Genomic DNA, 23,299 nt, shown 5'->3' with positions numbered 1-23,299 from the left:
ACTTATAAGATGGGAAACTCCCTTCTCGAGAGCACGGAGGCAGAAAGGGATCTTGGAGTCATTATTGACTCCAAGATGAACATGGGCCGACAATGCGAGGTCATGGTTGGCAGGGCTAACAGGACCTTGTTGTGCATCCACAGGTGCATCTCAAGTAGGGCCAAGGAGGTGATCCTCCCCCTCTACACGACACTGGTCAGGCCACTGCTGGCTGTGACTACAGGGCACACGGGAGTCGGGGCTGCCATTCAGAGGGAGCATGGTGCAGGGCGCGTGGTGGGGTGTGTGGCACATTGCTGCATGAGGAGCAGGCAGGGGGGGCATGGACAGCGCCCACCGGCTGTAGCACATGGCCGTGGGGCGGGATGTGCCCCCCGTGCCTTCTCTCCACACAGCACCGTGCGGCCACATGCCATGCCCCCCATGTGTCACACCCCCTGCACACCCTCTGCCACACCCTAGGGCTGTGCCTCAAACCATGTGGCTCCCACTGCCATGGCTGCTCCCTGCCCCCTCATGCCCTGTGCCACATCCTGGGGCTGCTTCCTGCACCACACATCCTTAGCCAGGGGATGCTCCCTATGCTGTGGCTGCTCCCCACACCACCCCCCCCGGTGTGCCCTGTGCCACACCCCGGGGCCACTCCCCATGCCACACAACTGCAGCCGATGCATGCTTCTCCCTCCGTGGCCACTCCCTGTGCCACAACCCACAGCCATGCGCCACCCCCATGTGCAGCCGCACACCATACCACCCCCCCAACCCCGTGCACCCTGCGCCACACCCTGGGGCTGTTCCCCATGCCACACAGCTGGCAAGAGCTCCCTGCACTGTGGCCACTCTTCATGCCAAGCCCTATTGCTGCACACCAGCCTGCCCTCCCTCCTGCTCACCCCTGCCCTATGTGCCTTGCGCTACACCCCAGGGCCACTCCCCACACCACGTGGCCACAGCTGGTGGCCCCTCCCTGCACCATGGCCACTCACCATGCCCTGCCCCGTGGCTGTGCACCACACCCCCCCATGTGCCCTGTGCCCCACCCCAGAACCCCTCCCTGCAATACGCAGCTGTGGCTGCTCCCTGTGCCAAAATAACTGTTGCAGTGTCTCATAGTGGACACACAACATACGGCAACAGAAGAGGGTTTTTTTGAACCAGGAGTGAAATTTTTTTTGGCATATCTGCATCAGTTAAGGGGTGAGAGGCTGGGCTGTGTTTGCTGAGAGAGCTTTGTAGTGTGGACCAGAAGTCACGGTTGTTCACTAACTGTGGCTGCGAGGGGTTATGTTCGGGACCAATTTCAGCCCCCCGCCTTTTCATGAGGGTATAGTTGGTAGGTCTGAGTCTTTATTATGTTGCATGTTGTGTCATTCTTGCACGAGTGCAGTGTGATTGCAAAGTGGATGTAAAATGCTGCTCTCCTGATTTGCTCACACTTCACCGTTGCTTTGCAGTGGTTTAAATGACTGTACAAAACACATGGACAACAAAGAGTTGGGCCCCATGCATTTTATCTCATGAGTAGGCTTCGTTTCAAGGAGGAGAGAGATTATTGATCTTTCGTCAGGTAGTTTTCCTCTGTCAAGTATTCATATTGGACTCTTAACAGCCACTCTTACAATGAACCATTTTCCCCTCCCAACAGAACAAATTTACTATCAGCAGCAGTAGTTCCTGATAACTGGACTTATGTTTTTTACATTTCAGTGGATTGGAAGAATTGGGTACTTCCATTGTGTCTCACTGTAAACAGAGTCACTGTATCTGAGTCCATTATATGTTTGGTCTATTGCTTTGTGCCAAGAAAATAGATAGTACTGTCTTTACTCGAAACAGTTTTAAATTGACAGGCTCTGAATTTCTGTTTTATTTTTAAACCAAGCTTCCCCTGACTCGTTCTTCCATTGGCTTGTTATATATTTGTACCAACTTCTTAATGGAGAAATATCGTTTGTCGGCTTATTGCTCTGGCTCTCTGCCAGTGCATTTTAATTGTCTGCCACTCTCTTTGGCAATGTGCACCCCCTTAGCCGTGAACTAAACCCTTTAGCTGTATACCAGGAATGGTGATTTGCGCAACAGCTGTAATAGCAATACCTTTTGGGTGCTACATACTGCAAAATTTACTGTCACTTGCATTCCAAAACGGGGTCCTCATTCACATGGCTGCTCTTGCGGATGCTTTATTGGCCAATAAAGCGCCCTGTGTTTTTGTAATCTAACTGCTAGGCTGCTTTATGATCTGATGTCAGCCTAAGGATGGTGCGGGAGAGCTGCCTAGAAAACGCATTGGGGATTATACGTTATGGTTGTCATATGGACCAAAGGGTCTTTAAATTGATGACTGGGGCTGTGCATGGGTGAAACCTCACCTACAATATGTGCTTTTAGATTGCCAGCTTTTTTTGAAACAATAATTTAAAAAAGAAAGAAAAAAAGATGGGGAGAGAGCTTTCTGCCTGCTGAATGTAAGTGTTGTAGAAAGGGAAAGGCAAGTCAGAATGAAACATAAGCTGGATGGGAAGGACAGTGAAGGAGATAGGAAGAAAACTATTCAGAGATCAAGAACTTGATATTTTGAGTATATTGGAGTCTGCACAGTATAGCAATATTAATTTTGTCTGTTCTTCACAATTTGCTCCTATAAGCTTAGAAAGCTGCAGAGATGTAGACTTTAAAGGGGCTTGCGAAGTAAATGGCGCAAAGTAATAGGAATCTGCTAGGCAGCTGGGATCCATTTCTCTTCTCAGGGTAAGGTTGTACGTTATAATTGAAGCATACTAAATCTGTGTACTGATAAGCAGCATTACACTCAGAATGCGCAGTGAGCAGTTACACCTTAAAGGTTAATACCGTTTCTTGTCTGCACAGTTATAACTTGCTGGAGGGCTGGTGAGCAGTGGTGTGGGCCAAGACACTCCTGTGGGCTTTCTCCCTGCTCTGGGGGGTGGTGCTGGGGGAGGTGGCTTGGAGTGGTGCATCCTGGAATGCTGGAGGACTTAAAACTGCAGCTTGTATCTCTCTGAAGTTACCCTAACATGAGCTAGGCAGCACAGCTAACCCTTGTCTAAAGTTGTGCAACTTTGAGGTGCTCAGAGGGCACTTAGCATGAGTTAATGAGTTTTAACATGCAGGCGTTTGTATATTAAGTGCCATTAATATGATCTAAGTGTGATGTGTAACTCCACCCTCAGTGTAGCTCCCTTTACGTTATTCCTGCATGCTTTAAAAAATAAAATCTTTTTTTACAGCAATTTATTATTAATATTAATCTTCTCATCCATGTTAATTTTCACTTTTTCATTACTCCATCTCCCTAAACCAGGCAGAACAACTATCTTCATGATATCTGATACCTGAGTATATAAAAAGTGCTAGTAGATATTAGCACATTTTTTCAGTTTGACCTTTTTTTCCTGGGTGGCCTCACCCACCCCCATCTTAAAATTGCTCTTACCTCAAATCAAATAAATTTCATACATCCAGAGTTATTTTCTCAGATCAGTTTTACTTGAACATTACAGCATAGGAGTTGGAGCGCCCTGTGCAGAGACAGTGAGCCAGTCCCTGCAAACCTTGCTTAAAACTTTTTGCACTTACAAGAAACCAGAGGAACTACAGCGCTGGAAAATGAAGTATGCACTGCTACGAGTGAGGTTGCCATGACTGAGCACTTCATTACTTTTTTTTTCACACGTTACTTTCCTTTTTATTGAATTTTGTAGCCTCACAATGCTCAAAAATTTGGGTTTGGGGTGGAACATCCATTAACAGCAATGTGAAGATTTTAGAAGGCTCTCACCTATCGGTCGAAATCAGTTTGCCAAATTGCAGGGCCCTCATCCCAGGGGGCATATGAGAGGTTCCTGTAGGGCAGGAGGCTGGGACGGTGGCAGGAATCAGCAGCAACAATCAGCTGCAGTTGGCAGCAAGGGGAATTGACCCTAAGGGCAGTAGGGGCTGGGGTGTAAACCCCAAATATTTAGGAAATACTGGCCTAAGTATTGAATAGGCTTCTGTTTTGCAAGGCTGGAATCTCACTGGAGCGCAACAACAGGCTTGTATATATGCATTTAGTTATTCATTTTGAATTGGTGTTCTTCTGCATAGCCCGTTAAGCTGGCGGGAACCAATTCACCATATACTCAGCCTTCATCCAGGATGGATCATAACTTAGGGTTTGTTTCCCTGGGACCAAAGTAACGTCATATATATTGGCTTTGGCAAATGCAATCATTCTTGTATTATACCATGCATTTCTTATTGTTGTTAAAAGGTGCCTTTATGCTGTGTGCTGTAGCAGCCCTGGAGGTTGGTTGTCCCTTGACTCTTGAAAAAGTGTTTTGGGGAGATAGCAAATCATTCTATTTTCTCCCTGGCTTCCATGCCCTATACATATTATATCTTAGATTGGAAAAGAACTGAATGTCCTGTGTGTCTACATTAATGCTTCCTGCTGGCCAGAAGCTTACTTTTCAGGCAATGGTAGGCGTTAGTCTAATTCAGGCTGCCCATTAACCAGGTGATTCACTTGTGCAGCCAGTGTTTATGTCTTTTCTTCCTACAGTCAAGCCGCAAGTGGGAAAAGCGTTTGGGCATACACTTAAGAACTGCCCGGAAGAGAGATCTCTAACCAGAAAGACAGAAAATACGAATAACAAAATTCAGATTGAATCTGAAGTTGCCTTTCTTTGTTTTACATTGCATTTCATTATCTACAATTCTCAACCCATTTTTTTTAGTGCCAGTTGGCTTATCTGGGGGCAAAAGGAGGTTCATTTCTGATATGAAACTAACTGTTTTGTGTGATTTTTATTTTAAAAAACCCTGACATCTATTAATTTATTTTTAAAATAAAGCTGAAAGTTTTGTTGGCACAAAATCACATGGAACTAGAAAATCCCATGATATTGGAGACAAAAAGTGTTTTCTTTTTATGCTTGTGTTTACTAAAGCCTTTCATACTTGGCGATACAAAGCAGCCGCTTTTCATATTAATGATAGATTCAGAGTGATTTCTCGAGAGGACCTGAGTCGGTCAGTCATTCATCCACGTCAGTAAAGTGTCCTTCATGTTTACTGTTCACAGTGCCAAAGCAAGCAGTAAACCTGTCTTAATTTCTACGAGCAGGAGAGCAAGAGCTGCAAAATCAAGAAGTTAAAGTCATCTTGGGTGTAATCCCATTGCGTTCCACTTATTCCCCTCTTTTTTTTTTTCAGTCTGTAAATGTGTACATACCCATTGTGTGTGTACATGCATGCACAAATGCACATGCGTGAATATTACTAATACATGTATTCATGGTTGGACATATACGTTATTAATATTAAAACATATTCACAATACGTCTCCTTTGGCAATCCCTTGCAGTTGAGCATGGTTGTCTTCCATGATTGTCTTATCTGTGTGCCCAAAGCTGGATGACAAGGTCTGTCCAGGATTGACAGACTCTACAGCAGCTTGGACATGCATTTCTGTATGGGGCGGGTGGTGCTGGATCCGTGATTTGGTCTGTGATGCGTTTTTTCTGCTGCTCCCACTTTTCCATCGTCTGTTGTTGTCGAAGTAGGTTTCAAAGTACTGAGTTTTCAAAGTAATGAGAACCCTCCCAGCTCAGCCAAACCACACACAAAATGTAATATATATGTTAAACAACAGAAGATAATCTAAATAAATTATTGAAGTGAGAAGTTCAGTGGCTGGTGATGACTGATTTCCTGCAGGATTATGGAAACTGGATAATTACCGTGAACCTTGACGCAACAAAATATGTAACACCCTAACCTGCCACAGGTAAAGTAGGGGGGCCAAGGCAGCTTCTGTAAAAGGTTATTAATATATGCTCAAAAGATCCCAAGTAAAGGGCCACCCCCATCCCCACCCCCTGCTACAGAGGAAGCCAAAATCCCCACAATCCATACCAATTTGACTATGGGATAAAATTTCTTCCTGATCCAAAATATGGTAATCAGTTTGACCCTGAGTGGAGGGGCAAGTCCCCCTAGCCAGGAACCTCTGGGCTTAAGTCCCAGCAGGAGCACTGGCATAGCACAGCCCAAATCCCCAGGCTTGGCTGCAGCCAACACCCAATGCCTTTGATGAAGACTTAAAAAAAAAACCAAAAAAAACTGACACACGTAGCAGTGGTTGGGGGAGGAGGAGGAAATTTCCTCCCAGCCCTGTGCAGGAACCAGCAGAACCCAGGAGTATGGAAAATACCCAAAGTAGAGCATAGGCATCGCTACACCTAGATCATGCCTGACTGGTGGCTGTCCAACCTCTTGAACACCTCCAGTGGAGAGTCCACAACTTCCCTAGACAGTCTATTGTACTGTTTCAGTGCTCCAACAGTGAAGACTTTTTAATTTTTTTTCCCAGATATCCAATCTAAACCTACTTTTTAGCAACTCCAAGCCATTGGTACATGCCCTACTCTTCAACAAGCGAGAGAGTTTTTTCCCCTCTTCCTTATGGCAGCCCTTCAGGTATTTGAAGACTGCTATTATGTCCTCTCTTAAGTGTCTTTTCTGCAAGCTGAACATACCTATTTCCTTCAGCCTTTTCTTGTATGGCTTGCTTTCCAAGCCCTTGGTCACTTTTGTCCCCTTTTTTAAAACGTGGAGTCCAGAACTGCACATAGTTCTTTAGATGAGCCTAACTAGTGCTGAATAGACAAGCACTGTCATCTCCCACGTCTTGCACCTAATGCATCTGTTGATGCATCCCAAAACTACTTTTGCCTCTTGTGCAGTTACATCTCAATGCATCCTCATATTTGGGGGCTGGACCCGATGATCTTGCAGGGTTCCTTCCAGCCCCTTACAATCTGTGGCTATGAAAATAGAGCCTGTGGTCTACCAACACTCCCAGATCCTTCTTTGTAGGGCTGCCATCCAGCCAGGTGTTACCCATTTTGTATTTGTATTTCTGATTATTCTTTCTGAGGTGTAGCACCTTGAAGTTCTCAGCACTGAACTTCATCCTGTTAGCTCCAGTTCAACTTTCCAGCCTGTGGAGATCTGAAATGCTCTCCAAACCTCAGATGTCCTCGCCGTCCTTCCCCAGTTTTGTCATCTGCAGACCTGCTCAAGAAGCTTTCTATGCCAACATCCAAATCATGAACAAATGCATCGGCTGAACAGGACTGCGCCCAGGACACGCTCCTACGGATTCCACTAGACAACTCCTGCCATCTTGACCTGGATCCATTTATAATTGCCTTTTGCTTGTGGCTGTTTTCTGTCCTCCTTATAGTACTTTGTCCAGCCCACTTTTCTCCATTTTTTGACATCTGGCTAGTAGTGGAAGATAAAATTGCATTGTGCCATGTACACATGTCTGCAAATGAGCTGTAATTGGTGTGACAAACCTCACAGATAATCAGTTAAAAGACATCTCAGAGTTTCACTGAGTCCCACAGGCTGAACATTCAGAATAAGCCAGGAAGCATCTTCCTGCCCAGGGGAGACGTGAAATACCTTGGGGCGCACAATGCAGTTGTTACGTCTGAGGTGAGAGCTGAAGACAATCGTCTGGCCAGTAGCCGCACCTGTGACACTGGACACTGTAGAGGAGTCTGAAACTGGTGACTGCGTTTCAGTAGAGGGCTTAGAAAGTGTTAGGGCTAAGCTGACTTTGCCCATGCTATAGGTTATGGGAAATAAGTATGAAATGCAGGAATGCCCAGGAGGGAGGCCCTAGGTCTTGCAGGTCTTGGAGAGAGGACCTTACCATGAGTAGGAGTAGGCCTTAGGGTTGAGTTGTCTAAACATAAATGGCCAAAATGGGGACTTTGGCTGTATTAGTATTGTTATTATTTTTAATAATAGCAGAAAGTGCTAAATAAGTGACTGGAGATGGGAATTGTCAATGTTTAAGGGTGTTTTTAGGAAGCATGTATAAGTATAAACTACAAGTACTATTATAGCTAATAAGCTTGAAGTGGAAGAAGTTGAAATGATCACATGGAAAGTGGAAACGCCAAAATAGATGGGCTGCAGAAAGCTGCACCATTGCAAAGGGCCTGCTCCCAAATGCAGACATTTGTAAAATGAAGTAAGTATTGGCATCGCATCCAATGCATGATGCTTCCTGGGAAGTGCCCTTGGGGAAGAAAGCTCCACTATCTCACCTGCTTTCCTATCTATGCCCCTGCTCCACCAGTGCTGGGCTAGGATTGTATGAGTAAGGCAGGCTGGTCATTTCCTCTCCCTTGCTAGCTAGCCACGTCGGTCTGAAGTTGGGCAGAACATAGGGCAGCGGCACCTGATGGTCCCTAAGACGCCATTCTGCCCTACCTTCTAGGTCACGTATGTGCTGTTCGCTTAGGCACATCCATGATTTGCGTCTAAACAAGATGCCAATCACTTTCTGAAGGTCAACAGGGAGCCATTAACACTTCTTTATCAGGGTTGCACATACCAGACCCCCCTTTCAATGCTTTCCTGAGAGTCCGGAGAGACAGAATTGTGGCCTGCGCCCCTGCAAAGAGTTAAGCTGAGGCACAGGGACAAAGGGGCTGTAGCACCATATTTTCTCATAAACAGCATGCCCCCAAATAAGATCAGTGCCCTGTTTTGGAAAGGAAGAATGAAGAAAAAAATCTTTCTTTGAAAGTACTGGCAAGCAGTTAGTACCGGAGTTGCAGCAGCCAGGGAGCACAATGTGCTTCTTGTGCTGATCCCTGTGGAGCTCCTGCAGCAGGTACTTTCTCTTTCCCCCAGCACAGGCTGCAGAAAGGGCCATTAATGTATAATATTACTGCCCATTACTGTAATGAATGTATAATGTTTCCTCTGTATTTCTTTACCCTCTTATAACTGCATCCAGCTAAGGCCTGCAAGAGTTTCTACTGGGGGTGATAGGTCTGCGTGCCCTGCCAACTGCAGGGTTTAAGCTACAGTCTAGTCATTAATGGGGAAATGCAAAGGTCACAAGGCAGAAACAGGCTAAGAAATCCAAATCCTTATGGTTTGATGAAATTCACTCTAAAGTGCTAAGGGGATTAGTGGAGAACCACTGGCAATTATTTTAAAGAGCTCATGGAGGGCAGGTGAAGTCCTCAAAGATTAGAAATGGACGAGCATAGACAAAGGAGAACAAAGTGGGACTCAGGAAATTGCAGAGCACAAAGTTTAACTTCAGTGCAAAGTAAATTGCAGGAACAGTTAATGAAGTAGTCAATTTGTGAGCACCTGGAGAAAACAAGGTGATAAATTGCCAGCAACCAGGGTTCATCAAAACCAAATTATGGCAAATTAATTTAATTTCATTCTTTGGTAGGCTAACAAGTTTAATAGATAAAGGGAAATTGGTGGATGCAATACAGCCCAGCTCTAGCAAGGCCATTGCTATTACTCCAGTTGACTATCTTATTGGGAAATGAGGTAAAACTCCTTTAAGGTTGAAGTACTTTTAGCAAAAATAAGGTGAGGGGGGAGAGAAAGTAACCTCAGGAGTAACTTAATAAAAGGGATGGTGTTGTTGCACAGATTCCCACAGGCTCCAGTCCTGGATTGTTTCTGAACTGTCATTAGCAGGGAGCCTGCTTTTTTTTTTTTTTGTTTGTTTTCTGTTTAAAAATTGAAAATTCTCTGATTAAAAAAAGAAAAAGGAAAATCACAAATTCTCTAATTAAAAAAACAAAATCTGTGATTAAAATGAAACACCACTATATAAATACACACACACACACACATACACATTTATATATATAGATACACACACACACACACACACACACACACACACGCTCGCGTGCACGTGTGCACACATACAGCCACATATGTGTGTGTATGTGTGTACATATATGTGTGTGGGTATGCGTATATATGTATATGTATCAGTTGAACACAATGTTTTACTGATATATTTACAAATTTGAAACAATTTGGAAGCCTATCAGTGCCTACATTATTATAATAAAATAAATTATAAATACCTATAAATGTTGATGTTTGATTTTGGGTTTTTTATCATCGACAATCAGAGCTGCCCCCCCCTCCCTTCACTCACTAGGACACAGCCAGCTGCACCTGCCCTTCGCCACTGCTGTGTGGCACTGAGCAGCCCTGCCATGCCGATGCCCTGCCAGTGCCCTTGCCCCTCACTCCCCACCCACAGCCCTGCGGGTCAGTGTGGAGTCCAGTCTTCCTCCTGTAAGCAGCACGTCATCCATTCTGTCTGTGCTTATTTCAACACGCAATTCAAAGTGGAGATCCTGACACATGGATGTTAAAGTTGCTTCTTGCAAAGGGGTAGGGGAGGGGTGACAAACTCATTGGCCCCACAGACTGGATGAGTAGTGTGGGGACTCGTTTGCAGGCCAGACCAGGCCCGCAGACTGGCCCTGCCTTCCAGTCCTGCTCCAGCCGACCCGCATGCCCTCAGAGCCACTCTGCAGGGCTGTGCTACATAGCCCCGGAGCTCTGCACGGCCACTGTGGGCATTGGCTGGGGTCATCCAGTGCACCTGACATGCTGCCTGTGGGTCACTCCGAGACCTAGGGGCAGCACTGGTGCCCAAAAGATATGGCTCTGTGGGCCTTGGACACCCTTGGTATAGGGTATTATCTATGTTGACCTGATTGAAATGTGAGGTTCGTGTCATTATTAGATAATATGCACTGTACGTAGAACCAGATGCAGCGTATTCCAATCCAGAAGCATTGGATGGTGCATCTGTGCTTCACTAAATTACTACCAGCCTTTTATCCCACAGTTAGCTGCATTTCAGTGATAGGTAAAGTGATCCTTGGTTTTGTTTAAAAACCCAAAAAACCCCTCGAGAAATCCCTTGTGGTATAGTACACCTGGGGATGAAAGACACTTAGATGCTTGTGGCATCATTGGTATGAAATAGCTGCACGGCTGATACTTGAAACTCATGCCTGGTTCTCTCCCGCTCTGCTTAGTTGTGTAATTTATGTGCGTGCTGAGAGGATGTAAATGTTGCCCTATCAGAACTGGAGCATTTTTCCATCCACTCAGCACTTGTTTTGCCCAGCTGTATGTGACTGCACGCAGTGCAGAATCAGTTCCTAAAGAACATAACAAGGTTACAAATATCCATTTGGAAGCATGGCAGACAGATTTAGCCCTTCTTCTTTTAATGCTACAGTAAAAAACGAAACAAAAAAACACACAACAAAAAACACCAAGATTTGGTTATACAATCTCTTCTTCTAGCTTATCTCTCTGCTGTGTTTTACTTCTGCAATAAATTCTCACAGCAGAAAGATGCATGGTGCTTTCATCTCTGCCTGTGAGCACAAGCAGAGGCAGTACAGCCTAGAAAACAAGCCATAGTGTAGCAGGGCAGCCTGGCCATTTGAGAGAAGCAGACAGCCCTGGGGTAGGAGCCCAGCTGTGGTTGATTAATGGGCAGCTGAAAGCCCAAGGGGAGAAAGAGCAAGCAGCTTGAGCTGTGAAGGAGAAGTTTGCTGCCTGGAAGCAGACCAAAAAACCCAGAGGAGCTTGATCTAGGAAGGGCCAAACCTAAAAGGCCCTTTTCTGCTGCCTGGGGAAAGGCTAGAGGTTTGCTTTTTGCATGGATTTGTTTGAAACAAGGCCTATTGCTTTATGTTATGAGGACTGGCTGAGGGGCTCCCCAGGGAGGCACTGAAGCTGACTCACGGACTATTTTTTTGGACTTTCAGAAGGACTTGTAAGGGGGCCGAGCAGGTGCACCGACCCACTGACACGCAGCATTGTCATTTTTGCCATACACATTCATTCAGCAGCTAGAGGGGTTTGTTCCTTGCTCTCCCTCTCAGTAGTGGACTGCAGCATGAGTTGCATTTCTGCAGTTAAGTGTTTAATAGACCAGTTTAATGCATCAGATCAGCGCCTCGCTCGCAATAAGGTTGCAGGGCTTCATTGGCAGATCTACTCTGTTACTCTGGAAGAAGCTGTGATCAAGGGTTGCATCCATGCATTTGAGATGCAGTCCGCAAGCTCAGAAGTGCTGGGGGACGACCTGTAGCTGCTCCTGCAGTTATGAGGCTGGGTTAGCAGGTGAATCCATATGAATAATGAGATTAAAACTGAGTATACTCTTGTGTACAGTTAACAAGCCCGGTCCTATGACAAGCTTGAGCATCTTGAGCTCCTCTGACTTTAGTGGTATGAAAAATCACAGCTGCAGGTAGGGCAGGGTGGCACCTTAGAGACTGGTTTAGAGAGGCATGAGCTTTTGTTGGGAACAGCCTATTTCCTCCAGTGCTGTGAATCAGGCCCTAAGACATGGTTGTAATTTTATGGTTTGAATAATGATTTCTTTACATGTGTATGTTGTGCCCTAAGGAAAGTATCTGGGTACAGATGTGCTTGCACTGAAGATCATGCATCATCTCACACTGTATCCTGTAGTCTTTGCTTCTTTTGCAAAAGCAAATTAAAGCGAATACTAAGCCTCCCAGTTGTTGTGCACAGGACATAAAGCAGAGCAACATCTGGGGAATGCGTAGTTGGAGATACAGTGGGCCACCTGACATAATTGCAGTCAAACCTACTTGATCACCCAACTCTTAAACGCATAAAACTATTCACTCACCATGCAAATCCAAGGTGCCAAATGGGATATAAAATGTAATGAAGTTTAAGCTGGTACAGTAAATGTGCATTTGATATGTGCCTCAAAAGCACTGTATTGCTCTGATGTCAGGATTTGGATGCGAGACAATTCAGACCTAAAGCAAGTTTCCCTACCCATGACAACACTTAAACAAAACATCTCCTCCTTTCCCAGCTCAGAACAGACTTTGGCTAGGGTTTATGTAACAATAATTTCTAAGAAGAAACTGGATTCGTGAGTGTTTGTGTTCATTGAAGATAGTGTGCAAAGACTTTTTGCAAAAGTAGGAATGTTCCCTCTGAAACTGTGTCAAATTTCAATTAGTAAAATTGTATTTTGTCTACCTAGACGTTAACAGCTACTTCCTGTTTTTGCTTTGGCAGGACATGGACGTTTCCCTCATTTCCCTGAATTACCTCTGGAAAGTTAGAGTGTTTTTGTACCATTGAGTGATGTTGTAGCCTTGCTGGTCTAGGGTAATGGTTTTTAAGTTGTTGGGTTTTTTTTTCATTTGCAGACCCCTAAAAAACTTCAAATGGAGGTGTGACCCTCTTTGAATTGTACATGTAGGTATTCACATGCTTTTAATCGTTCATAGCCATCTTTCACAGACCCCTCACACAGAGTCTGCAGACCCGTATTGGTCTAGGAGATATGTGAGAGGCAAGGGATTTTGTGGGTGACATCTTTTATTAGACCAACTGCATGGTTGGGATGGACTTAGACAAGCTTTTTGCTTTTTGATGTTTTCAGGCCTTGTGCCTGGTTGCTGTGTGAGTGGGATGATCGTGATACCTTAAGAACAGCTTAGACCAGCGGTTCCCAATCTGTGGTACGTGTACCAAAAGTGGGACTCAGACAACCTGTCAGTGGTACGCGTGAACAGATTTATTCTAATTACTTTTTATGACAAAAAATTGCCGGTGGTACTTAAGGTTGTATCGTTTTAAATTGGTCTAAGATGGTTTAGATGGGGATGATTCTGCCTTGAGCCGGGGGTTGGACTCGATGCGACTTCCTGAGGTCCTTTCCAGCCCTAGGTATCTATGATTCACCAACCTTTAGATTTTGACTCTTCGCTCCCTGGTCTAAACTGTTGTAGGGTGCGACCGGACCAGGTTCTTCTCTTACCCTTGCAACTTGGACATTGGTCTGAAGGCAAACGGGCCACTGGAGGTGACTGAGGGATACCTGGATAGTTGTGTGCAGTTTATAGAGTGCTTTTGGATGCAGACAGCTCTGTAAATCTTATTTGCTAGTGTCTTGACAGTTACGATGTTGTAGGAACATGCTGCAGAAAATTGATAGAGGAGGTCTGGTGCCCTTGATGTCTCTTCCCTCTACGCAAACACCACCCGCTGCCATCAGATCTACAGCATCCACCAAGCTACAACCCTAAATTTCAATTGGATTTAGGAGCAACTGGCAGTGACTGTCCTGAAAGTACCCCCAATGCCTCTAAGCTAAGCATTACAGTCGCACTCGGCAGTCGTTTCTTCTAGTCCTGTCCGCCAGCTCTGCAGCAGCCATGGGGCTGGGTGAAGTCTTAGCATTTACTCCCCTTCTGTAAATTTGCATGGTCTTGTGGCATTTCACCACAACTGCTTGGCTTGTACCACCGGTGCCTGATATTCCAGGGCTGGATATTCCAGTTCCTTGGTGATGGCTACAATTGTCTGCGAATCCATGCTATGAGCAGAAACTACCCTGAGACAGCACCGAGTTGTAATGCATAATGCAAACTAGTCGCATAACAACTTGAAGCCATGATTGACTTGGGTGGGATTTGATCTGGCATTTCCAGATGCAAGCAGGTGTGCATCTTCTGGCTCACACGGTCTCTCTCTTCCTGTCCTCGCTGTTCTGCTTTCAGCATTTGTTTGGAAAGCGGTGGGCCAGGATCCAGTTGTTTTCCTCCTGCGCCTCCTGCAAATGCAATTTTAAAATTGATTTGAAGTGAAATTGCATCTTTTATTGGACTGGTCTGTGACCTTTCAGTGTCGGAGCTAGCGTGGTTGCCAGTCTTTGGGGCTATTGTATGTGACAGGAGAGGGGTGGGGGGTGGCTGCGAAGGATAAGTGCAACCCTTTGCTTCTCTCTCGATGCCTGCTGCTGCGTTTGAAGTCTGCCCTGAGCACTGCATCATATTTTGTACTTAATCCTCCACCAAGGATCTCGATACTTTCTATAAATAATGACTAATCTATTTAATTATACCCCTGTGAGAGAGAGGAGGGAAATAGATCATTACACTTGTTTCAGTTCTGCTCTGGATAAATGAAGGACAGATACGGTACATCAAAGCAAATATTCTAAGATTATCCAAGACTATATGCTAGGAACTATAGATGCAATGAACCCTACTTCCATATTAATGAACAAGGCCGTCATGTTGAATCCTGTAGGCTACTATTAGGTTATTCCTGCTTTATTTTTTTTTTAAAGCATTGCTTCCCTTTTTTATAAGCTCATATGCTTGCATGCGTGTGCCTTATGTGTGCACACATACATGTATATCAGTCTCTGAAACTCTCATCCCATTTGCAGCCCTGCAATACGGATTTGCTGTGTTGCACGATGTCCAGCTTAGTTGTGTATAGCACATGCCACCAAATAGGCTGTATCGGTATAGAATATATATTTAGCATACTGTTGTGTGGGTGACTTTTTCTCAAAATCAAATTGTATTCATTGGAGACATCCCTTTAATTAACTTCCCCAATTCCATAGGGAGAGGGATATGAAGAAAGATGGTAGTAACAGCAATAATAATAATAATAACAGCGACGTATCTTATTACTTGGTACATATTAAAGTAAAATAAAATGCTGCAGGAGGTGGAATTCCAAGACCTCTGTTTTTAATGAAGATCTTAATAGCATCTAATGTAAATTAAATATAATCACAGTCTGGTTTCTGAACATGTCTCTGAGGCTGAAGCATAGTAAGTTAATTATGCTGACAACACAGCAGCAAGTAAAGAAGTCAAGTAGCAACATGTTGGTAACTGGGTTGAAGATGGAGAAGGGATCCATTTTTGTTTTCTTTTTCTTTTCTTTTCCTTTTGTTTCCCCCTTCCTCTTTCTTTTTTTTTTTTTTTTTTTCATTTTGCGGTGGCTTTTTCTTCCCCGAGGCAGATAAGTGAAGGATGGTATCCAAGTGAATAGCTGATGTACGGCACTCATTTATTATATAATGTGCGTTAAATCACATTTGCATTGGAATTTAAACCAAGAGACATTTTACTTAAGAAAATGGGGAGAAATGAATGCAGAAAGTTGGCAAGGTATTTTATCATGTGGATATGGATTGCTGACATTGATCTTTCCAGCTCGTTCTGTGGCTAGATAATATAATGAGGTAAGAAAGAAAGAAAAGATGGACTGGGCATCAACTTGTGTTGTGTGTTTTATATCATGTTAAAAGGAATTGCTTGTCACAAGGCTCAATCTTTGAACTGTTACTCATGAAGTCCTGCACTCAGCCAGATGACTCATGTGAGTAAGGACAGTGGGATCGGTCTATTAAGTTGGCATTCCTGTGACAATGACCGAGAGTGACATCCCCAGGTCCGTGCCCTGCTGTGACATTTCCGAACAATTTGCATTTGGTAGGAGGTGATACCTCCTCTCTGGAATTAAACATGAAGGAATTAATCAGCCAATGCAATAGAACCTGGAAATGCAAATAAATGAAGATGCCTTTATTTAGCTGAAGGGAACAGAGAGTAACCGAATCTGTGACTCAACCAAGCCATTAAATACCTGCCTGTATCTTAGGCGCTTTTTAATTTGTTCGGCCTTTGTGGTGATAAAGCAGTTTCTTCTTCTGTAAAGTCTGGCTCGGTCTTTAATGTGCATCTGAAGTGCTTCTCGATGGCTCCGGAGATTCTGTCTTCATGGTACGCTAAGTTTTCATTTATAGGGTTGTTAGGTGCAATACATAAAATCACCATGTTTTTTATTACAGACAGCTGTCCCACCTGTGCTAGCTAGTTGGAGATCTTGGAGTTTTTGCTATAAGCAGATGGGGACTGAAGAGGTTTGCTGCAGAGGTGAATGCAGCAGCCAGTTCTGCGCACCACGTGCCTGGGGCTCGGTGTACCCTGTGCCTGTGGTCGGACCGCACCTGTGGTGTTGATAGGCGCATGTGTGTACTCTTGGATGATACAACAGGCCTATAAAAGGAGCAGGCTAACTGGCAGAGGACTGAAAAGACTTGGGGGTGTGGGCTGAGAATCGACAGTCGGCAAAAAGGTGGTCCTCTCAATGTACTTGGGCAGGCTCAAAGAGCAGGCAAGAAAAAAAGTAGAAATTACAGGAGAGTCAGGGAGGCAGCACTGCTCTGTCAGCCGAGCCCTGGAAGAGGATGTAGGAGTGGGAAGGCAAATGCCTTGATTACAAGTGAAAAAGCACCAGGGGGGAGATCACTGCTTACTTTGGAGACACCTTTGTTCCTGGAAAAACTTTACGTGCAAGGGAGCAGGGGAGGAGGAAGGCAGCTGCATTTTTTCCAAGCAGGAGATGCTAAAAGGGCTCGTGCGAGTCTTTGGAAGAGCAGGATGGGATTGTGGTTGCAGAACAAGAGTATTAGTCAGATGGTGGCACCAAAATGCCCCGTTACGCATGAGCCTCTGAGATGGAGGGGACCATGTGTGCTGTTTTTGCTTTAAATACAAACTACAGTCCATTAATGTCAGGACCAGCTTATTCGGTGAGACGGTTGCCAGTTAAGTGATTCTCTGTCACGAGCTCCCTCACTGTGCCACGGATGTAATACAGACTGCGTTTCTGAAGTGGCGAGAACATTGCTTTCTCTAGATGTTTTGGGAACCTCTGCTACTTCTCTTCAAACACCACCACATTTTTTTTTCCCTTTTGCTTTAAGCCGGGTAGAGAAGAGGGGGACTTGTAGTTCTGCAGGGAATAGTTTGGCTTGGTAATGACTTCTAAAGTTGTCTGTTGATGTGCTGTGCATGGGCTCAGGTAGTTTCCCAATATTTCTGGGATGTTAAATAACTCGTAAGGGATGGGACACCTGTTTTTAAGAGTCATCCTAGCTACATATAATTGATGCACTTGGCTTGCATGCTTCTGCCCAGCTTTTTAACAAACGTCATCCTTCCAGCAGGGATGTGCAGCATGATGAGTTGGGAGTTCACATCTCCCTGACGAAAGGCATGGTGCATTTAGATGGTGATAAGTTCAGACCTAGACTTTCACCAGAGCTTCTCGGGTTGGGCTGGGCTGCTCTGCTCTCGGCATAGGTGGCTTTCCCATGACCTGAGCCATCGCTGTAGGCATCCTGCCTCTGCTTTGCATGGCACTGAGCACATTGTCGATCCTCAGCACCTCAAAACATAAGTCTGAAACCTGGCCCAAGAGACAAACACACACGGTGCACCCAAGGGAGGATTCTTGCTTCCTGCTAACCAGATCAGCTACCTTTTATGAGCATTACGCCTTGCCACTGCCACTGTCCGTTTAGCGTTAAACCACCACTAAGGCAGGGATAGCAGGGAGTGGACGACCCTAGGTTTTGAGCGTTGATTTGCCCTGGTCACCATCTGCAGCCTGCTACATAATCTGATCTTTTAGGTCCTCTCTCTCCCTGTCAGTCTCAAGCGTCAGCAAGGGAAGTAAAGGTTAGATATTTGGAAAAAAAAATTCTCATGAGGAGGGAAGTAAAACACTGGAACAGGTTACCCAGAGAGGTGGTATAATCTCCATCCTTGGAGGTGTTTAAGACCCAGCTCATCCAAGCCTTGCCTGGGATGATGTAGCTGGGGCTGGTCCTGCTTTGAGCAGGGGGTTGGACTAGATGTGACCTCGTGAGGTCCCTTAAACCTCATTTTTTATGGCTGTATGTTACTTTTCCCCTTTTTCCTTTTTCTTGTGGCCTCCCCTTTTCCCTGGTGACCACTGTTTCCGTTGTGTCTCTCCCCGCCTGAATGCCACCATTGATTATCTGTGTGCCGTTCCTTATTAAAACAGAGATCCAAACCCATTTTGTCTACTTGACAACCGCAGTGACCTTTCAGCCACAACCCCTCCAGCATTTACTGGTTCTTACTTTGTGCTGCTCCTGCTTCTGCTGAACACACCCACCCCCTCCTCATCCTATAGCTCTTCCATCACCATAGCTGGTATTTTTTGCTGTTTGTTTATAACTTCTCTGTGGCAAAAGAGTGAAATGGGTGGCTCATTATATATATATTTATATATTGGCTCATTATATATATATTTATATTTTTTTTTTCCCTCTACAGGCATGAGACTCAGCAGGAGACCAATAAAACCATCACTACCAGCACCAAAGCTATCAAGCAGCTGTCTGAGGTTGTCAGAGGCTCATCCAGGGTATGTGCCCTTTGAGATGCCGTCTAGATTGAAAGTTGGGTTCGTAAAAGCAAGTGTCCTAAAGCTGCTGAGCTCAGCGTCTCTCTAATTCCCTTTATTCTGTTACAATGGCAGTATTCAACCGCGCGCTGCCTCTGCAAATTGGCAAAGCAGATGCCGGGACCACTTTAGTTGGGGGAAAAAATGCTTTCTCTTGAGGTTAATTCCATGAGATCCAACCTGTAGTACAGTGAAATCCCCGCTCTGTCGTAGCATGTGCTTAAGTTCAACAAGCAGCCTGGAACGAGCGGGTGAAAGCAACCGCAGGCGATTTGGGGAATATAATATCCATTGAACAGTCAAGTAGTACATCGGTTACAAATGAGTAAAAAATCAGGTGAAAACACACCTAAGCGGCCAAGCAGTGTAATTCATGTGGATATGGAATTCATTCAGCGCCACATGCGGGTCATTTCAATACTGAGAGGCAGAAATGGAGGGAGGCAATTGCAGGAGGGGGAAAGTTACAGCAAGGACATTGCTATTATTATATATATAACAGCAGGTTCGGCTTTTATCTGGGGCGAAGCCTGCTCCTAATGTGTGCAGGTGCAGTTCCTGTTGACTTCAGCCAAATACGTTTGAATTGCACCCCCGCTGACAGCCGAGCGGGTTCTAGTAATTTCCTGTTTTTCTCCCATGTCCAATCAATTTGCTTCGCATCTGTAACCTACTACCCCAAATCCTACCAAGATCCAGGATTAGTGCGTCTGGAGAAGAGCAGACTGAGGGGAGATTTGAGAACAGTCTTCAAATACCTGACGGGCGCTGGGAGAGAGGATGGGGGTGGGCTTTTCTCTGTGACCATACGAGCAAGACTAGGCATAATGGCCTTACATTACATCAGAGAAAATTTTAGGTTAGAGATTAGGGCTTTCTCACTATGAGAGCAGCTAAGCATTGAAACAGGCTGCCTAGAGGCGTTGTGGACGCTCGATCCCTGGAAATGTTCGAGAGCAGGTTAGATTGACCCTTGGCTGGGATGGTTGAGTCAGGGCTGATACTGCCTTGAACAACGGGCCGGGCTAGATGACTTCATGACGTTCGTTCCAGCCCTATTTTCCTATGATATGTCCCTGCCCATTGCATGCTCATTGAGGATGGGCTAGGGTTTATACTCTGCACAACATTGCAAGCAGAAGCAATGTGAGTGAGAGCTCTCTGCCTTGCCCGGGATAACGGGTTGATCCAGTAGATGAGCGAAGAATACAGGTCTCTCAGCTCTGTACTTGCTCTGCTGGATTTAGGAACCATACTTCTGTACTGGATATTATCTTGGAACTTCCCATTGTTTTTGCAAGATCAGTTTTCACCCTCTTCCTTCCTTCCTTTAGGAGCAGAATTCCTTCAATTCCCTTCCTCCTTCCCTCCGTGGGTATGCTCAGCTGCTTTTCTTCAAGGTTTCCCAAAACACTTCATTCTCATTCTTTTGTCCTCCATCCTGGCTTCCACCCCCGACCCTAAAATCCCTCTTCTTGCCATCCTCTCAAATTCCACCTTTCCTGCCTTCCTAGATGCAACTCCACTGCCCCTTCATTTAGGATGAACATGAGATAAGTTGCATAGAGAAGGCTCTCTCCACGTAGCCCTTAACAGCCCAAAGCTATGTCAGCGTGAGACCTTACATTGTGCTATACTTGCTGTTTCTTCTCCCTTCTCTGTGTTTAAACAGTAGTAAAAAAATAAATACATGAATAAGTTTTAAAAGGTGGAGGTAGCGGCAAAGGGAAAGTCTAGTGAAGGCTACGGCAGTCTTGCAGAGTCAATGAACGGAAGAGGTGTTTGAATGATCAACTCAAAGCCAAAAGAAATAAATCAAAAGATAGCTCATGGCTTTATAGAGATGTGATGACCTGGCCATTTCTCCATATCCCCCAGTTATTTCATGCAACACAAATTGGGTCCAAAGGGAAGTCAGATAAGGCTAGGTGAAAAGTAATTATGGCCTTACCCTTGGATGTTGTTCTCAGCTTTAGCAAAGTTGAGTAGAGGCTGTGATCAGAATGGGTTTCACTGTAGGAGAGGGAAGAGGTTTTGTTTTTTTTTGGTGTTTTGGCTTTTGTACAAATACAGTACATTTAAGAGCAGAAGGGAGAAGAAGATGCAAACACTTATGATAATCTGAGAAATAAATTTGCAGCTCTCTTTTTGATATCACATAATAACTTCTCCCACTCTGTGGTCAGTTAATTTAATGGGGGGGTTGTTTGGTTTTTGTTTTTTTTTTACTTTTCCTTTGTAACAGTGTATAGCTTAAATAATTAAACCTACACATTTTGATGTAAAATCTGTAGCCTTTCTCCCTTATAAAATGAATGACTCAGATGGGTATTTGTGGCTGGGTGTCTAAGTCCCTCTGGGGGCTCTGTGGATAGTGTTCACATAAAGTTTCCTGTACCATGAGAAACCTTCCATTGATTTAAAGCTTTATATCCAGTCCCTTCCAATCCATTATTCTGTGTTCTGCTGTGTACAAACAAAGGAGAGGTTTTTTACTTTCCGACAGTGATGTACAGCTAGCCAGGTGCATTATGGGATTTTTACCCATCTTGCATTGAAGCATCAGGTGTCTGCTAGACTTTTTGGAGATGGGATGCTCAACTGAATAAATTAATAATATGCCTGGAACAAAGGCACTGGCATGAGAGGAGGCAGAGTCTTGGCTTAGATGGACTCACGCAGCAAGGCTGACTCTCAAACTAGCATTAAGGTCTTGCACAGCAAAGCCTTTGTATAATACAAAGCCAGTCTTGCATTCTTCAAGGGTTTTTGTAGTAGCGGAGGTGAGGTTTGAATAGTCCCATGACAGGGAGCCTGAAGCAGGGACCACGTATTGATTTGTGTGTGTAATGCAATACCGAAAGTAGTGGAGCTTTACATATAAAATGGTAATGGCAGTATAGGAAATCAGAGAAAAATAGGACTGGAAGAGACCCCCGGAAGTCTTCTTGCCCAACCCTCTACTTCAGGCAGGATCACCCTTGTCTGAACTGAGCCATACAAATGTTTGCCTAACCTGCCTTTAGGGACTTCCCGTGACACAAAGTCCACACCCTCTCTCTGTGATCCATCCCAGTGCCTAACTGGATATCTACCCTCCTATATCTACCCTTAATCTCCCTTCTTGCAGTATCATCCCATGACTTCTTGCCCTGTCCCTTGTAGACACAGAAAACGATTGACCTCTATCTTCTTTATAACGACCCTTTTCTGTATTTGAAGGCTGTTCTCAAAGCCTCCCGCAGTCTTTTCTTCTCCAAAATAAATACGTGCAAGCGTGTAAGTGAGCTGGTGCTTTGTAGGTAATAAACCTGGCCGAGCTTTTGCAGAGGTAAGAACTGACCACAAACTCACCCCCCCCTTTACATAGCGTGTTTTCTAGACTTATCATTTTTGTTGCTCTCCTGGATCTCTACAAATATTTCATGTCTGTCTTGGAAGTGCAGAGGTATTGCAGAGAGGTATCCATTGTGCCTGACTCCAGGGTGACATGTACACCAGGAGGACAAGTTAGGTCTGGAACAGAAGTTCCATAAACTGGTTTGACTTAAAGCAGTTAAGTCTGATACTGCGTGCAACCATGTTTATCTTAAACCAGTTTCAGCTTTTTTTTAAGTGGTTGATGTGCACTGAATTTCTGGTCTGTTCCAGGTTTAAACTGATCTCTGATCACTTAAACCGGTTTATGTGTAACTTCTGCCCCCAGCCTTAGAGACTAACTGGCTCAGCAGAGAGGCATGAGATTTCAACCTGCTTTCTCACATGCTAGGAATGGACTGGCCAGGTTGTTGGTGGTTGTCTCTTGCCTACAAAAGCTGGTTCCCTGAACCAGTTAGTCTCTAAGGTGCCACCCTGCCCTCCCTTCTGACTTCCTTGAAATGAGGTACCTCAAACCAGTCATGACTTGAGACGGGGCCCCATCAGCACTGAATAGAGTAGCAAAGTCACTTTTTATAACTCACCTATGACATCTGTTCGTACATCCCAATGTACTGTTCACTTTTCTCTAACGATAATGTCCGATTGACTCCTGTAGTCGGCGGTCCAGTGTATCATCAAGTCCTCTCTGTGGTCCTGTAGCCCAGTCGGTCATTCCTCATTTTGCATTTGCGCATGTGATGGTTCTGTCCGGAGTGTAGCACTTTGCGTTTTCCCTGATTGAATTTCATCTGATTTATTGTAGTGTTTTTCCTCCCTGTTCTCTCTTGCCCACTGCACTTCTCTGTGCATAAGCGTGCTGTCAGCCTTTGCTGTTGGTGTTGGTATGTGCCGTGCGTGTTTCCTTGGAGACCTCGATGCCGCATAAAGAATTAACCACAAGGATGCG

The 23,299-nt window shown here is 44.9% G+C and overlaps 1 protein-coding gene across 2 annotated transcripts in view; it reads left to right on the top strand.

Moving 5' to 3' along the window:
• TSNARE1 (t-SNARE domain containing 1) overlaps window positions 1-23,299 on the top strand; it is a 1,046,259-nt gene that overhangs the window by 518,805 nt on the left and 504,155 nt on the right. For both annotated transcript variants that reach the window (XM_019528236.1, XM_019528235.1), the window contains exon 6: window positions 18,843-18,933. In XM_019528236.1, coding sequence (XP_019383781.1) covers window positions 18,843-18,933 — 91 coding nt within the window. The remainder of the gene's footprint in view (window positions 1-18,842; window positions 18,934-23,299) is intronic.

Source organism: Gavialis gangeticus, unplaced genomic scaffold (genome assembly GCF_001723915.1).
Source record: "Gavialis gangeticus isolate Ggan-Ray unplaced genomic scaffold, GavGan_comp1, whole genome shotgun sequence".
NCBI classification, from domain to species: Eukaryota; Metazoa; Chordata; order Crocodylia; family Gavialidae; genus Gavialis; species Gavialis gangeticus.
This window is presented reverse-complemented; position numbering and strand designations above follow the sequence as displayed.